This window comes from Apiospora marii (assembly GCF_038362585.1).
Source record: "Apiospora marii strain CBS 49790 chromosome Unknown utg000011l_segment0_segment0, whole genome shotgun sequence".
NCBI lineage: Eukaryota > Fungi > Ascomycota > Sordariomycetes > Amphisphaeriales > Apiosporaceae > Apiospora > Apiospora marii.
The window spans coordinates 4626268-4643887 of NW_027117382.1; the positions used below are offsets into that span (position 1 = coordinate 4626268).

Here is a 17620-nt window from a genome sequence, read left to right on the forward strand (position 1 = left end):
TCCTCCAAGAAGCCCCTCTTCGTGAAACATTGAGAACATGGGGCATGATGATAGTTCGCTGGCAATTCTTCATGCAAACTCGGCGAAAAGGATGGTGGTAATCATCCCGACACGACCCGATACCTTGACCCGAGATACCTGCGGTGGAACCTAGAGATTGGCCCAGCCAAGTAGCCATTGCGTTTCGACTCCCATCACGATTGGGATTTATTCAGAGCCTCAAAGATTGGCGGATGAATTGGTTGTTGCTGAGGGGAGGGGGTTTTGAAAGATCCTCCCCGTAAGCGAGAGTGGTTGTCGGACCACACCCCTGAACCGGTGAACCCCTCCGACGAACCGAGAGCCCCCAATCCACCCAGGGTCGGGACATATGCAATGCGACGCAACCGGCATGAAGAGTGGATGCCCGCGGAAATCCCGCCCGGCCATTTGGAAAAGCTTGCCCATGCAATTATTGTATTTGGTGTGTGCGGTTCATATATTTTGCCGTCGGTCGGACCCGACGTTGAAAACCCATACCCGTCTACTCCATCCTACACGCATGGTCGAGATGCACAGCGATTGGTGTGTAGATGGGTTTTTGGTATTTAGCGAGGTGCGAGAGGAGCCTGGGTAGACCCGAGGGCGGCTGCAACATGCGAGGCATCCCTGCAAGTTCAGACGGGGCCTCGCCCACGCCACGGCTTCTCACGTCAGAAGCCGACGACCGATGGAAGGAACAGAACATATTTCCTGCCCGTTTGCTTGATAGTAGTAGGAACTCCATGTGATATATCTCCATATGATTGGCCATAGGTTTTCGCTGGCTCATTGCATTCTGTCATTATTCTCGCGTAAGCTGATTCCATCCACCACCACCACCGCCACTAGCAACAGGGAAGGCCTCAGGGCTGGTGCACATTGGAAGGGAATGGTTTGCGCCGCTCACTACGAACAATTGTTGCGCCATTTTCGTTGCTTGATTTCCTTGCCTTATCGTTCTTCTCTTTCGTTACACGGGCGCGTCCTTGCAGGAGATTGCAGTTGCATCCTGCAAACCACACTGATCGACCTGCAGCCCATCCTGGCTAAATATAAATCCTGGCAATCCAGAGGGCCTGGCCCGACCGGATCAGTCGATCTTACCCGGGAATCACGATAATTGCCCACGCTTCACACCATACGTTTGGCCGTGGGAGGCTGACTATTATCGAGATATAACAGGCCATGTTAAGTATGGGAGGGTTGCATTGGGAGGTGATCCTTTCAGTGGTCAAGAGCTGATACCGGGGCCTAACTCACATCTTATTGGACAGGACGGGATAGCATGGGCTTACCACGTGGGGGTGGTGTTGTGCTGTAGCGTGTCCCGGGGTGTTGGGCCCTCAAAAGCAATCGAATAGGGCAGCTCTGAAGCTCCTGCTTGTACGAGTTGTGGCGCGGTCGGTCGGGTCACGATGCCGTCGTCTTTTCCACTCGTTTCCCACTCATTGGCCACCCTATTTTGCAAGTAGCGACATGGCGATCGAGGTGAAGCGGACCGTGATGCCGCCCCTCAGGGGACGTAGGATTAGAAGATGTCAGCGTCAGCATAGGTCAGGGGGTAATATATAATACGTGTTCGGTCGGATGCTTCTCTGAAATGTCAGGTTGCAACTCATTCGAAACTAAGTCCAAGAGATTTTGTTGAACAACATCTAGAATTCCTTCGACTGCACTAGCAACCATGTCAAGCCTTACCAAATTTACCCTTACTGCCCTCCTCTCGTGCTATGGCGCGCATGCCCTGCCCTCCCAGGAGCCGACTTCTCTGAAAGTCCGGGCTCCTGAGGGCGAGACAGTACCCAACAGCTGGATCATCAGATACAAAGGTGGTGCCGAGGACAGTGTCATCAAGGCCAGCCAGGCCAAGACGGCGAGCTTCCTCAAGAAGCGGGGCCTTCATAACCAGATCCGCTCTGACTGGACCGAGCCTCGACATTTCAACCTGTCGGGTTTCTTGGGGACGCACGTCCACGGCGACGAGGCGGCGGTTCACGAGCTGGCAGCGGATCCCGCAATCGACTACATTTCGCCGGACGGTAAGCTAGGCAGACCCAGCCCCTGAAACGCGGCAAGAAGGGACGAGCGAAGCTAATATTATTGCTCAGGACTCGCGCAGCTTGCCGTCAAGGTAACCCAGAAGAATGCCCAGCCCGGGCTCCATCGGGTATCGCATGCCAAGCCCCCTTCCTCGCCCCCCTACCAGTTCGTCTATGACGGTTCCGGTGGAGCGGGGATCACTGCCTATGTATGTGAAACCCCTGAGACGAAACCTCATCATGGTATCTTGAAGCTGATTCACTGTTTTCCCCTAGATCATTGACACGGGTATCTTTATCAACCACCCGGACTTCTCAGGTCGTGCGCGGTACGGTCATAACTCGTACTATCCTGATGTATGATGAAGTCTTCCCACAGTGCTTTCTCGTGTCTAATATGATTATTTGCAGAATGACCCCGAGGATAACCTCGGCCATGGGTGAGCACCCCTCAAACATCTGCAATGTGCCACAAGCCACAACATCACAAATTCATTACTGACAGACTGTTTCCTATCCAGAAGCAACGTTGCCGGCATATTAGCCGGTGATAAGTTCGGAGTGGCCAAGAAGGCACAACTGGTGGCCGTGAAGGCCTGCGACTTCCGCGGATGCCCTGTCTCCGCACTTCTGGACAGCATGCAGTGGACACACGATGTAAGTCGGTATCACGACTCTAATACCATAAGTACTCGGGCTGTAGCCCCAGATCTTGGACTAATGACACGGACAGGATGCCGAGGCGAGGGGCCGGATCTCCACTTCTGTCGTCAACCTGTCAGTCGGTTGGATCTACGACCAATCCCTAAACGACATGGTGGAGGCGCTCGTGGCCTCCGGAATCCCGATGTTCATAGCAGCGGGGAACGATAATGTGAGCATCAACCACGGCACCTGGTGCCCGTGACCCAGACAGGAGAATGTAGCTAACGCGAGACCCCAAAATCCAGGACGACGTGGCGAACCACTCCCCGGCCTCGGCACCAAACGCCATCACCGTCGGAGCCATCAACGCCTTCAACGACCACAAGGCGGACTTCTCCAACTACGGCGCGGGCGTCGACATCTTCGCGCCTGGGGTCGATATCCTTGGTCCCTCCTACAACCAGACCGGTGTCGATGATCCGTTCCCGACGGAGCAGAACAACGGTACGAGCCAAGGTAAGCCATGATCTACAAGCTGAACGGAGGGTTGAGATATAGCTTCTCCGACGCACTTGGGCAGCTCAGACTCTTTATGGATACAATATACAGAACCCCCCACTGACTTGTTTCACAGCCACACCCCATGTCGCCGGCATCGCGGCCTATCTCATGGCAAAGGAAGGCTTGAGGACCCCTGCGGCAGTAAGGGCTCGACTTATCCAGTTGGCGTCTACGACAGGAGCTTCTGTGAGTATTTTCTATCTGCAACCCTTCCGCTAACCGGCTTTTGTCAATGCTATCGCTGATTTGATGTTACAGGTCAAGGAAAACGCTGCGAACACAACGAGCTTGATAGCTAACAATGGGTACCTGTGAGAATTCAATGCAATATGGAAGGGCGATATCAAGCTGTGGTACATGACCCGTAGATAAGAAAGCCTTCATTGCAATTTACTCAGCTCAAAGAAACGTCAAGAGAAACTTCCAAATACATCCCCAAATAACTATCACTCAACCCCTCGAAGACAACGGAGAGATGTCTATATCAGGGTGATGGTCTCCAATTCCGTTTCATCCTCGGGCCAGAGTTCGCCTTCCACCATGCCGTGAAAGGAAGCAGGTGCTATGTATTGGTAGTCGTTGCCCGATTGCCTCAATAGCACTGGGTTTGCGGATCCCGCTAGGAGCCAAAGCTCGTCGCCTTCTTGGCAGGTGCGATAGGCTCTTCCGATATAACTGTTGCCTGTGACCAGGAAAGCCCAATTCACGAATTTATTAACAGATGCTTGTGTCCTGCTGATATCGTTCTTCTGATCTTTAGTATGAACCAGGTAGTCCAAGATGATATCCGCGGAAAGGGGCTGGTATTCCGCTTCAGCTGTATTGAGCGGCCGCGAGTAACGTTCAACTTCGGCTGGTGATAGGTTCCTACAGTTCGGGTATAGCATTAGATCGACCCAGTCGGCGATATTTACAAGGTTATTCGTAATAGATCCCAGCACTGCTCTCCAGAGTGACTCCGAGGTTTTGTATGCAGTTTGCTCCGGCATCTGCAGTAGCTCCGTGCAAGTTCGACACCAGTATTGACAGACTGGTATAAAGTCGCGAAAATTTTCAAATTCAAGGGGGTTTGGATCCGTGGTGTGTATTGTCTGGCGGACAGTTCTTGATTGGACAAAGTCAACACGTTTCCCCCTGACGACTAATCTTCCCGGAAGCTTCTCGTCGGTTATAAAGGATCTGGAATTGCCGCTGGCACGATAGTGATATTGCAAATTCTCCTGAGTTCTGCCCCTAGCGTAAATGCCAAAATTGTGGAAAGGGGTCTTCAACGATATGAAATATTCCGGAATCCATGTTGGTGAATTACCCACTGATATTTCGGCAGTAATCAGATCCAGATATTGCCGAGATGAGATATACGCCCAGGTGAATTCCTCCATTACACTCACGGCAGGTCTGCTGTAGTCAGGCTCCGGCATTTTTACCCCCATGGATGTGAGTATGGCGTATACTCCGTAAACCTTGTCATGGATCAGCTTCGACTGTTGGAACTTCAATGAGAGAACAAAACGGAGTTCAGCTGGTGGTGATACTGCTCCAGGGTAAAGATGATCCCAATTCACCCTGTGCGATGAGTTCTTATTGATGAACAATGTAGCAAGGCTCCTAAGTGGAATAGCCTGGGTGAATGCGCCATAAAATGGTGCGAACAGACGGGCAAGGTATTCGATATGCATCCATTCAAAATGGAGTTTTCCCCATATGAAAGTGCTTTCTTTGGCAAAAGCGAACTCCTTGGAGGTGTCAGAAAGCATGCCACTACTATTATCGAAATAACCAGGGACGTATAAATTGTCTTCTGGCGTACATCTATAATAAATTTAGGTGAAAAGAAAAAGCTTTACTCACTTGAACGGTCCAAATTCTAACGAACCATGGGCTGACCAGCAACGCGCGAAAAGCATGTATTCTAGTGACCAGTGGCAAGTCTGCGAATTAATCAGCAACGAAAACAAAATATATTTATCTTTTGTTATACACACAAGTGAATTGCCATATTGCATTTGGAAATTTGAATCTGTGTTTGGAGCAAGCAAGCTTCAGAAGCCTGTGAAAGATAGTCGTAAGACCTGAGGTATTCAATCCAAGCCAAACGAGCACTCGTGAAGCATTCTGGTATACCACACCCATCTGCTTAACTTGATGGTTTCGCTCTTTCGTGCTATCTGGTGTTTCTCGCTGGTCGATGCATATGGAGTCAATCCACAGAGTGCGAACCCGGAAGCGATATCGCAAGTGGACAATGGCATCGTGGCAATTGGGGGTGATAAGGAGCTCGCATCCGTCACAAGTTATCGGTCGATCGCCGTCGAGTGCGCCCCAGACATACGACAAGGCTTCGTACTTATCGCACGCATTCTCGAATGTCATTTGTCTAACGCGGCACTCCACTGGAGCGGTCCGCTTCAAGGATGGCAGGAGATCCAGAAGTCGAATCGAGTCTGGAGACTCCAGAGGAGCATGTTGGTAGGGCTGAGCCATGGTTTGAGCTATAAAGCTTGGGGGTCAACAAAGTTGAGGCTACGGGAAAGATGAGACGCGCACGCGAATTGGGGTTGATTTCAGCAATAGTGAAGTCCTAGGTCACCTGATATGGTGGCTGACTAGTGGCTGCCTCACAAGGCCTCAGGCATTCAGCACACTGCCACACTGCACATTCTGGCGGAAAATCCAATCTCCGACTGCGTACTTGGCAACAGTAGGCCTGAACTACTACGAACAGAAGGGCAACTTCACGAAAACCTGATGAATGCGTCGAAGGCCACGAGACTCTCCCGCCGGGCTGACTGATGGATGAGAAATCGCGCGGCCGATCGCAAAACTGGGGTCTAGGGCGGGGATATTGAGCGGCCCGCAGCCGATAACAACACCCGGATGGGGGCAAACAAGTGGGTACGATGCCAGATGCTGTAAACACCCCCGCATTAAGTCCATCAATATACGGCCTGGGAGGCTACCCGAGTCGTTGAAAGAAGGAAACCTGCCCAGCAGCAGCAGCAGTTCATCCATGACACCCACATTCGAGTCCTGCTGCTGGCGATGCTAACCCCCATTCAAGAGCTGTGGGTATGTGCAGGGGGAGCGTCTCCATAATCGTGGGGAAGCGGGGAAATAGTATGACCTCGCGGACCACTGGAAAATGTAGGGGGCAGATCTATTGCCGGCTGACGGGGCCTTGCACGCATGTGCTACCAGCGATGAACCAAATGGCGATGATAAATTGAAATAGATGTCCATTTCTGCCGCTTTCCTGATTCAAACAACATCGTGAACTCGGTACATCCTTTTTCTGCGTGCTCTGTTCTCTCTCCTTTTTTTTTGTTACAGCAGAGTCAAGATGAAGGCCGCAATGGGCTCAATACTCTCCACATTGAGCAATGGATCCCAGTCCAATACGCAACAGCCCAGGGTCCAGCCGCGGCCGATAACGTTGAAGGACGTACCGATAGAGAACCAGCGGCCCATGAAGGTTCGCGTCATCGGCGCCGGCTACTCGGGCATCTACTTGGGCATCCGCATCCCGCAGCGCCTGCGCAACTTCGACCTCAAGATTTACGACAAGAATGAGGGGGTTGGCGGCACCTGGTTCGTCAATCGGTACCCGGGTAAGTTGATAACAACACCATAACCTACCCTCGTCAGCTGGGCTGCCCCTTTTCCGACGAAACCTCCGGGGCAGGAGCATAGTGACTTGACTAACGTGCATTTTGTGGCATCACAGGCTGCGCCTGCGATATACCTTCGCATAGTTACCAGTACTCTTTCGACCCCAACCCGGACTGGTCCAACCTGTATGCCCCGCAGCGCGAGATCTGTGCTTACCTTCAGCGCATGGCCACCAAGTACGGGGTCATGCGGTTTGTGAAGCTCTCGCACGAGGTGGAGAGTTGCCGGTGGGATGAGGGAGCCAAGAAGTGGTACGTCTCAACCATGGGTGTCAGATCACTGCACGAAGACACCCGCGAACCGAACTGACCACCTTCTTCATGAGTATAGGTATCTCAAAGTCCGAGAGTTGGCCACCGGCAAGGTGTTTGATGACGATGCCGATGTGGTCATCGCCGCCAAGGGGAACCTGAGCGATCCGGCCTGGCCCAAGATCCCTGGGCTGAAGGAGTTCGAGGGCGAGGTGATGCATTCGGCTCGTTGGAAAGAAGAGTGAGCAGTCTCCACACGAAATCTTCCACATTTGGTACTGTACTGACAGCCAATCCAGCTACGACTTCAAGAATAAACGAATAGGGGTGATTGGAAACGGCTCGAGCGCCATCCAGATCGTCCCAAACCTGCAGAAGATAGAAGGCGCGCATCTATCATGTTTTGTGAGGAGCAAGACCTGGATCACAAATCCATTCGGAGATGGTGAGTCCATCTGATTGACCTGTCCAACTTGAAAGTATTTTGAGCTAATGGCTGAGCAGCGGCAATGGTGAAATTGGGATTGGACCCTAAAGAGCTGGGCTGTAAGTGACTCACGTCCCACAAAAGGGATCATGTTACTGACAAACACAGTCTCCAAAGAGCAGAGGGAAGAGTTTGCGAATAATCCCGAGAAGTTCTATGCTTTCAGGAAGGTCATAGAAGATGACGGCAATACAAGTACGTACCTACTCAATTACCCCTGAGCCCCCTGAACGCCTGTAGCTAAAGAAAAGCCCCCACCCGTCAGTCCACGAAGTCTCCTTCCGCGACTCAGCCATGCAGCGCGAAGCCCTTGAGCTGTTCCGGACCGCCATGCGGAAGCGCCTCGCCGCCAAGCCCGAGATCGCCGACTTCCTGATCCCCAGCTTCGCCATCGGCTGCCGGCGCACGACCCCTGGCCCAGGCTACCTCGAAGCCCTAGTAGAGCCCAACGTGGGCTTCATCACGGACGGCATCCTGTCCATCAACCCCAAAGGGGTGAAAGTGAAAGCCCAGTCCCCCAACGGCTCCGGCGAACCCGAGGTGCGACAAATCGACCTCGACTGCCTCGTCTGCGCGACCGGCTTCCACGCCGCCTCGGCCCCGCCCTTCCCGATCGAAGGGCGCGGGGGCCAGACGCTGAGCGAGCGGTTCGACCCGCACCCGGAGGCGTACCTGTCGGTCGCTGTCGACGGGTTCCCCAACCTCTTCTTCATGCTGGGGCCCAACTCGGCCATCGGGTCCGGGTCGCTGACGCGCATCCTCGAGGCCGAGGGCGACTACATCGTCAAGTGCCTGCGCAAGCTGCAGCGCGAGGACTACGCGGCCATGTGTATCAAGGCGGACCGGGTCGCGGACTGGTCGGCGTACTGCGACGCTTACTTCAAGAATACGGTCTACACGGATCCTTGCAATTCGTGGTACCGCAGCGGGGACCGGATTACGGGGTTGTGGCCTGGGAGTACGTTGCATGCGCTTGAGGCGATGCGGGCGCCGCGCTGGGAGGACTTTGAGTTTGAACATATGGAGGGGGCGGATGTGAATAGCATGAAATGGCTGGGTAACGGCTGGAGTGTCACGCAGCTCAAGAAGGAGGACTCCAGCTCTGAGGAGCTTCAGGGGGATCCTTCGTGGTATATCGAGCCGAGGTTCTTGGATGTGCCGGTTGAGGGCGCCCCTGAAGAGGACCCCGAGTTCAAGTTACGGCCATTTTATGGTTGAGTGGATTATCTGGTGGTCCAGATACTTTATCTGCACTGCCAGAATCTGATGTATCCTGTTAGATTGATAAATGAAGTATTCGGCCGAAATAAAGAGATATCACCACCCAAGAGGAGAGATATACATAGTGAGCTAACTGGCTACTATAAAGGTCCTTGTAATGATCGACGACTTGAGCAACTAGAGTTTTGAGTAGCACTTAGACCTGGTGGCTCTTCCCCGTCTTAACATGATACCAGGATCGCAGGCCAAACACAAGTACAAAAGAAGACTAAGGGAATTAGTTGCCAAGCTCTTGCCCCAACTCCCTTGCGAACCGCACATCACTCGGCGCCACTGCCAAATGGGGCAACGTCTCCACGTTGATGATGAGCCCTTCTTCTTCGAACGCCGCGCGAACGGTGGGCGGGCCCGGCGTACTTGTGAACAGGACCTTCACAGTTGCCCCCGCGGCTGAACCGTTAGCCAGCTGCAAGAGGCACAACAGCACCGGCTCGGCTGATGCCCAATGCTCGGGCCGCTCGTACAAGATGACGCCGTCGATGAGACAGAATAGCGTTACCGTCTGTGGCAGGGCCCGTACCAGCCATTCCAGGAGGCCTATAAGGCCATCGGTGTCCCTTGATTCCAGCAAAGCCGGTATATCGAATGCATGTGATAGTGCCTGCATATCGAAGCCACCGTGATGCACGCGCAGGAGCTGCGCAATCAGGCTCACTAGCATAGCGTTGCCGTTCCCGCTGCCTCGCAGATGCCGACCGCAAAACCATTGAATTGATATAAAGCGGTCGTGAGCACCCAGAACCTGTACCAGGTTCGCGCAGAAGAGAGACAGCGGCGAGAGGTCGGCGATGGTCCGAGGTAGTGGTGGCTCCCATTGGACAAGTATCTTTGAGGAGGATGCAGACACGACCCAGTCAGCAAACAGTTGATGCTGGATGATCTGTTCAGTTTGGAGACGTTGACGCGACGGGAAGTCGCTCTTCTTGTCAAAAATGAAGAGAATGTCGTCCAAGCCAGTTTCGGACATCCCCAGCTTCGTTTGAAGCTCCTCCTGGGTAACATACGGCGCTGGGGCCGGAAGTGCAAGTGGGGCGTGGACGAAGGCTGTAGCCGGTAAGGCGGGTGGGTGCCAGGGGCTGGGCAACCCTGGAGATGTGGAGCGCAACCGCTCGTTCTCCACCAAGAGATATCTGATAGCTGCGTGACTCTCACGGTTCTGTTCTATGAGGATATCCATTCTCCTAGTGTGCTCGGTCAACAGGCTACCGAAGTGGTTAAACCCATGGACCACTGTTGTTTGGATAGTCCCCATCAGCCTTCGGCCTTGCTCGGAGTCTACGATCAAGAATTAGCGACTCGAACGCTCATCTCAAGGATTTGGATGCGTACAAAGGTGAGCCTCGTGCATATGAGACTTCGAGGCTTCTCTCAAGAGCTTTTCACTCTTTGTGTTGATGTCCTTGAGACTTTCGACCAGCTCTTTCTCATACTCTCCTCTCATCATGATCGCCTTACCCCCTCGAAACACTGTGCACAGCAGAGTTGTGAGCTTCATATACTCGATTTGGGCCACAGGGGCTGACGTGACAGGGGCTCCTTACGTTCGTTGCTAATATAGAAACCAACAGTGCGGTCGACTGCCTTGAGTGTGGTAACGGTGAGCTCGAGCGAGGCGTTGTAAATGTTTGTGTCTTCGCGGAACATCTCCCCCAGGAAGAGCTCCACGTCCGAGAATATGGGGATCAGATTCTCGAACCCCTCCCCATCAAAGGTCTCGATCACCTGTTTTCTAACAGCAGCAGCTTGGTTGGCAGCCTGTTAGACTTAGTGAGCCAGATATTCTGTTCTTCAGGAACGCCCTCGTCATTTCTGTCTGTCTGGTATTAGCTTTTGCTCGCAATCTATATTTGACCAAACTGCTGCCGCTGTCACTAACGCTATTCCATTGGAATCAACGCTGTCTCAAACGTTTATGCCAACATTGTTAGTGGAACCAACAGCGACAGGCACTCTCGATAGCCTCATTTTCATTTTGACCTATGTGCTCGTAGGATTTACGTACCTGGACAGATCTTGATGAATCACAGCATGCAACTGTGATAAAACAACTGACAGTCGCTGGCTCGAGTATGAGTGCCGACTCTGAGAGAGGGTTACACTCACATCTAGCAAGATTCCTACCGCACCAAGCACAGGGGTCGAAAAGGGGTCGTCTGGAGCCATCTTCGAAGCCATAGCTGTAATCCCTTGTAAAGGAGTCACTGCGTTATCGGCCACTTTCCGTCTAACCCGCCGCCACCAGCCAACAGGCCCTCCCCTACTTTTGTAATCGTTACGTGCTCGCTCTAGGATCGCATATACAGCTTCCCAATCACTAGCCTGGTTTTTATGAGTATACACATTCTATCGTACGAAATAAAAATAAACCGAGAGTCGCGAAACAGATATAACAAGAAACGAAGAGGATAAAATATAACTTATCTAAGAAAAGAGAAGGAAAAAAAAAAGATTTACTGGCCTCATGGATGTTGTATTGTCGAGGACGCCCTTTGGACACATCTACTGTTGATCGGAACCTGGCCATCGCGTCGGAGAACATGGCGTCCCAGAACCTCATGGCCCGGAGAGTGGTCCACTCGGGTCTAGGAGGCGGCGGCTGGCTTATCGATAGCAGATTGGTGACCGCACTCGCGGTTGCTACAGTACCTCCATTTGGTACGTATTGTTGCAATGCTGCATCGTAATGGACAGGTGCATTGTTAAACATTGGGTGCACTGGGGAAAGCCTGTTATCCATATACCAAACAGTTGGCGGCCGTTCTGAGCTGTTGGAAGCCATGAATTCAAAACAAGACTTAATTAGGGGCTGGATGATTTGGGATATTCAGCACTATGGCAGAGTCATCTTCAATGTCCTTATTGAGGAAATGAGGGGGATTCTAGCAACAATGTCATACCACCAAATGCAATGCTGATCAGGCAGCGGCTTTGGGTTTCTGCCCAGACTTAGGAAAGGTCATTGTTTGCGGCATTTATGCAAGGGTCGTACCATTACCGGGCGTTGTGACTTGTCTCACTGCAGGATGAGTGCGTTTGGACTGGGGCAATGATTCGCTAACCATCCGGCCCAGCAGCTGCGAGGGGCGCCACCCTACACACACTGTATACCTATGTCCTCCCTCCCTGAAAATCAATTTCAAAAAGCACACCAGAGACTAAAAATAGTAAGATCAAATTGTTCGACGGAGACCAAGCGCAATTTATTTTACCCTGTTTGTCTTGCTAAAACATCTACCCCATTGGTCAGTACGATGTAACACTCGTTTAAAATGGGCCATATTTCTACTCCAGGGCCGAGGAAGGCTGGGCGGCGTTCCGTGGAGGTGTGTGTGGTATCCTGGTGCCCAAGTTAATCAAACACACACGTCGCCTTACGTTCATTGGACAAACCCCTACACCCCTTTCTGCTGGGATGACGCTAGATAAGCAGGCTGGCGGACATCCCAGGAGATACTGCATTACCCCCGCAATAACTTCTTTGTGGACAAATAGTCTGTCTTTCGCGACGCAATGGGTTAATCGTGTTCATCTCACTGTTTTATTCCCTTTCCCACGGAAGTAATCAGTCTCGCAATGGCTTCAGCAACTCCAGCAGCTGATGAGGCCATGCCCCAGACTGAAAAAGACAGTCAAATTGCGGGAAGCCCCGACACTAACGTCGCTATGGATTCAATCCCGAGAGACCAGCTTCGCATGATCGCGGAACACATTGAGAATCCTGGTAAAGGTTACGAACCCGGTGGCGTCTCTGCCCAATCGAACATGAAAGTGGCCGAGGAACAAGCTCAGAATGGCGTCGACTCTCAGAATGATAAAGCCAGCGCCAAAGAGTCTATCCCTGAAATGGCCTCGGTGGACAGTTCTGGAATCAGTCCGGACATGGAAAAGTATAGACGGATGGAAGCATTTCTGCTCAAACATCGAAAGGAATGGGAGTCGACCAAGAGTCCGGCGATATGGGGTACTCTCCAGCCACATTCTCTTCCCCGTAGGGATAAGCGAGTCGAGTTTGGGCCTTGGAGCATGGAGTGGACGTATGACTCCGTCCCCCGATACCAACGCCCAAACCCGTTTGAACTCACCTTTGAGCATGCTGCATTCCCACTTCCCCAGGGGAGGGAAGTAAAGGACGAGTTCGACAAGGCTATTGATTATAGCGCTGCAAGAAATCGAATTCGACAAAACTTTGAATGGGACATGGATCGGCTTTTTCTTCTTGAAGAAGTGGGGGCTCGAAAACAAAAAAGAGAAGCAAAGGCGACGGCCCGGGCAGGTCTTCACAAGACTGGGAAACCGAATGCTGCCACGAAGCATGGGTCTCACGCCCAGGCCGAACATGGTAGCGACGCTGGACCCGATAAGGAGACGGGGCTTGATTTGAAACTAAATTATGTCCAATGGTTCACGTTCAAGCGTCTTGCACAGATTTCGGAGGGGGAGCATTGTGTTATAGATGTGCTGGTAGGAGACCCTGTTATCGACATTGACACGAAATCGATATTTACGCATCGAATACGGAGGTTCAACAAGCCGCGACACTCAGATCTCGGTAAAACCTTGGTCAAAGGCCAAGCACCACTCCCTGAGAGGATCAGAATAAAGTCGGAGGTGCTCAAATCCATTCTTGCTGGGATGTTGTCCGTGGATACCAATAACCTCGGTGACGAGTCATTTGTGCTCGTCAGACCGTTCAAGAGTTTATTCCACTGTTACGACAATCTGCGATCGGCGGTAAAAAAGTTGGAAGAGAAGTTTGCGACCAACCAGGAATCTATCGACCCTTTGAATGACGACGCGGAATCACCAGACGATGTTCACGCCAGGCAGGTGGACACGAAAGATCAGGAAAAGCACTCCACAGTGGTGAAAGATGGTTCTTCCCACGACTCAGAATCAAATCACGGCCCAATTACTGCCCAAGACCATGCTAAAACGCATGATGGAGAGGTAGAGGACTTTGCCTCCGAGGCGGGAGACGAGGACCATGAGCAAGCGGAAGAGGATGACCCTCACGATCCGAACCAAACTGAAACAGCATTGCAGCATCTCAAGATCCTCCTTGAATTCATGGATTCGGAGATAGCAGCCAAAATCACTTACCTCCAGACTAACGAGTGCAAGAAAGTCTTCTTCCCAGATCTCTGGTACTTGTTTCGACCCGGTCAAGTGGTTATCAGTCGAGATGGCAACCAAGCTTACCGAGTGATCCAAGTCAGCAGCCCTCGTCACCGAAACGCCCAGCCGTTGGATCTGTGGCTTTGGTATAACTCTCAAGATACCCAGAAAACGAAGAAGAAGGGTCTCTTCAGCATGACCTGTGTCTACGTCGACTTTGATGGGTCAAGGATTGGCCCGGTCTCCAAGACGGTCGACTTCAAGCAGTTCGACGGGCAGGCGGATATTACTTCCTTGCCTGTATATCCAATACGCTTGCATCCCTTGAGGAAGGACGATGTTAGTGACACTGATTGGAAAGACCTGGAGTCATTGGCCCCAGAGAAACGCTACAGGCAGCATCTCATCAACCGAGGAACTATGTTCCTCAAGGTTCTGGGGATCAAGCCGATGTATTATGCGGGACCGACACTAGGGGTTCGTGACGACATCGAAAGTCAGGTGGTCATTGACTTTGAAACAGCATTCTCTGGCGACGACGAAAAGAAACAACAGTGGAAACCAACCCTTGAGATGCTCATTGGTGAACCTGTGTCAGAAGAGGATGATACTGAGTTCGACGGCGACTGTACCGGAGAATGCTGCAGGTACGACAATGTCTATGATGACAACTACATCGATAGCAAGGAAACATCACGCTATGTCAACAGCCTTCTGCCGAGCTCCGATGGCACGAACACCCAGCCATCGATTGCGGTTTTCCCACAGCTTTTGAAGGATCTCAAGAATGATGCGAGTAGAACAGGATATTCCATTTCCGATGATGAGCTAGTCATCATGTCACATAGAGTCTTTGGGTTCGTCCTTCGTCAACGCCAGTGGGGTAAGTACGCCAAGGTGTTGATTTACGCATCCATTCGTTTCTTGCTGACTCGACTATCCAGCGGAACTTGACCTCTCCTACCTTACTGAACTATATGCCCACCGCCAGCCCCTGCAAGGGCCCCAGGCCCAAGATGGTTCATCTGTAGTAGGAGAAGTCAAGACGGCTTTTGATAACCTCGTCCTCGAGGAAAAGCAGAAGCCCATGATCCAGGCCTTGGTCGCCCAGCATTTCCGTGACAAAGAGCACAAGGCAGGCCAGGCAGCACAGATGGACATTGTCAAGGGAAAAGGTACTCAAATCCCAGACGTTGGACAAATTAAAAGCCATTTAAATGATCGGTTCTCTAAGGCTTCAACTATTCGGCCAGGACTTGCTAACAGTAGGCACCCCTAGGCAAGGGATTGATCCTCCTCTTACATGGTGCACCGGGGGTTGGTAAGACAAGCACAGCTGGTAAGATTGATCTGATCCCTCTAGTCCGGTGCATCATGAACCTTGCTGACAATATTCAGAGGGAGTTGCCGAGCTGTTCAACAGACCACTGTTCCAAATCACATGCGGTAAGCTCTGATACAAACCTACAAATTTGAGAGTATGAGAGAGCGCTGACAGTAGAGAAGGCGATCTGGGAACAACGGCAAAGGAAGTAGAAAGAGCACTGGATATCAACTTTACTTTAGCCAACAGGTGGGATTGTATCCTGCTCTTGGACGAAGCTGACGTCTTCCTGGCTCAGAGAAACAAAGAAGACTTTCAACGAAATGGGCTCGTGGCAGGTCAGTTCTCCATCCATTATCCTAATTAATTGCGGCGAGAAAAGAGAGAATCTAACCCAATCATGCCTTAGTCTTTCTTCGAGTTCTTGAGTATTACGCTGGAGTGCTCTTCTTGACCACGAACCGAGTCGGAGATTTTGACGAAGCCTTCACATCACGTATCCACGTCAGCCTTTACTACCCTGACTTGGACTGTGATAAGACCATCAAGATATTCGATATCAACATCGAGATGATCCGGAGCCGTTTTAAGGACAAGGGGCGCAATATTGTCGTTGACGACATCGAGTCTTTCGCCAAGAACCACTACGAGGAGAACAAAGATGCTCGGTGGAACGGCCGGCAGATCCGGAACGCCTGTCAGACAGCGCTGGCGCTGGCTGAATTCGAAGCACAGGGGAACAGCCATACGGCTGTGTTGAAACCCGACGCTGTAGTCCACCTCAAATTGTCGCATTTTGAGACGGTCCAGCAGGCATACCTGGCTTTCACCCGCTATATGAATTCGGTATATGGCTCCACCACGGAGACACGGGCGCAAGAGGGCAAGGTACGAGCAATTTTGGGTTTGATGAACGAGGGCACAGCCGGGACAGCAACAAGCCACGCTACTGTGAAGAGCAAGAAAGAAGCCTTCCGCAATGCTGCGCGGGCCAGATCTGACCCCGCTCAACAACCTACTACGCCATCGATGCAGCCTGCAACGCCGCAACAACAGACCATGACCCCGGGACAACCTGTATTCCAACCCATGTATGCATCGGGCAATCAGCAGTATGTCAACGCAAGCGTAGCACCGCAAGGGTACTATCAGAACCAGATGTATCCCCAATACGTCCAACAACCGATGGTAATGCCACAGATGCAGCAACAACAGCTTGCCGTCCCATCGCAGCAGATGCAGTTGATGCAACCTCAAGCACAGCAGCCTCAGGCACAGTCGATGATGACTCCGAATGCTCCGCAGGCTTGGAACAGCCCCGGCCCAACCCCCGAAAACGCCATGACCCAACAGCCTGGTGCCGTACCTGAGGCATTTCCACATACGCCTCCATCCCAAAGCCGGCAAGTGACATATCCACAACAGCAGCAAACAACTGGGGCAGATTCGCCCTTGTTCAGACGGAGCATCCAGGACATGTACTCTGCCGGTAGCCCCCAAACCACCGGTGCGGGGTACCCACAGCAGCAGCAGCAGCAGCAGCAGCAGACCGGCGGCGGTGGCGGGCCACCTCCTTCGGGTCAAATAGGCGGGGCATTTGGGACGGTTCAGCCCGGTGCGACTCCTTCGAATCAAGGACAATGGCCGGGACCTTCGGGGCTTCAGTCGATGGGAGGGATCGGGCAGTAAACATTATCTTGATCCATTGTGGAGGACTTCTTCATCCTTTCCTTTCAGTTCGAGTCTTCGTTTCAACGATTGGTTCCAGGAATACACAGATTCGTTTCAGTTTTCCTTCTCATGCTCCTTACATATTCGCAGCGCCAGCGACCTGGCAATATCATTCATTATGAGACACTAACTTATGACTTTTCCGACACTGTTCCCAGTGCTGCATTGGTCTTTGTGATAATCAATGTCTCATAACCCCTATTATCTAATCATTGGTTGACTCTCCTACGCCTGTAGAGCTCCTTAGCTTGCTTAGGGTCGGAGTCCTTGCCAAAAGAAAAGAAAAAAACAAGGATAATGGGCACCGACAAGCGAATCTCAATATTTATAGTGCGGGACCGTGTGGACTCTGCTGTAATGTTCACTAAGCAAGTGCCTGGGGGCACAAGATTCCCAGTGTGTAATGGGGATGGACCCCGAATGAATACACTGTTTCTTTCGGATTATATATTATTTTGCCAGATTGTGTCTCCGGTAAGAAGCCAGCCCATGGTAA

At 51.9% G+C, this 17620-nt stretch overlaps 5 protein-coding genes across 5 annotated transcripts; 3 read left to right on the forward strand and 2 right to left on the reverse strand.

The window, feature by feature from the left end:
* Positions 1 to 1705: 1705 nt before the first annotated feature.
* Positions 1706 to 3581, forward strand: PG985_014606 (putative alkaline protease (oryzin); the record flags this gene model as incomplete). The annotated part of the gene is made up of 9 exons (XM_066834372.1): positions 1706 to 2060; positions 2130 to 2269; positions 2337 to 2417; positions 2472 to 2500; positions 2582 to 2717; positions 2794 to 2934; positions 2987 to 3221; positions 3340 to 3452; positions 3525 to 3581. 9 exons carry the CDS (start codon positions 1706 to 1708, stop codon positions 3579 to 3581), a joined length of 1287 nt encoding a protein of 428 aa, XP_066679112.1.
* Positions 3582 to 3745: 164 nt separating this feature from the next.
* On the reverse strand, positions 3746 to 5750 carry PG985_014607 (uncharacterized protein; the record flags this gene model as incomplete). Its single annotated transcript, XM_066834373.1, has 4 exons — positions 3746 to 5078; positions 5118 to 5197; positions 5252 to 5286; positions 5339 to 5750. 4 exons carry the CDS (start codon positions 5748 to 5750, stop codon positions 3746 to 3748), a joined length of 1860 nt encoding a protein of 619 aa, XP_066679113.1.
* Positions 5751 to 6606: 856 nt separating this feature from the next.
* On the forward strand, positions 6607 to 8891 carry PG985_014608 (uncharacterized protein; the record flags this gene model as incomplete). Its single annotated transcript, XM_066834374.1, has 7 exons — positions 6607 to 6874; positions 6991 to 7186; positions 7266 to 7427; positions 7486 to 7631; positions 7691 to 7732; positions 7782 to 7868; positions 7939 to 8891. The coding sequence occupies 7 exons, from the start codon at positions 6607 to 6609 to the stop codon at positions 8889 to 8891; spliced, it is 1854 nt and encodes a 617-aa protein (XP_066679114.1).
* A 280-nt stretch (positions 8892 to 9171) lies between these two features.
* On the reverse strand, positions 9172 to 11733 carry PG985_014609 (uncharacterized protein; the record flags this gene model as incomplete). The annotated part of the gene is made up of 5 exons (XM_066834375.1): positions 9172 to 10229; positions 10284 to 10472; positions 10496 to 10709; positions 11058 to 11257; positions 11409 to 11733. 5 exons carry the CDS (start codon positions 11731 to 11733, stop codon positions 9172 to 9174), a joined length of 1986 nt encoding a protein of 661 aa, XP_066679115.1.
* Positions 11734 to 12527: 794 nt separating this feature from the next.
* PG985_014610 (uncharacterized protein) lies at positions 12528 to 17082 on the forward strand (the record flags this gene model as incomplete). Its single annotated transcript, XM_066834376.1, has 5 exons — positions 12528 to 14952; positions 15014 to 15244; positions 15349 to 15515; positions 15557 to 15731; positions 15803 to 17082. 5 exons carry the CDS (start codon positions 12528 to 12530, stop codon positions 17080 to 17082), a joined length of 4278 nt encoding a protein of 1425 aa, XP_066679116.1.
* Between the last annotated feature and the right edge of the window lie 538 nt (positions 17083 to 17620).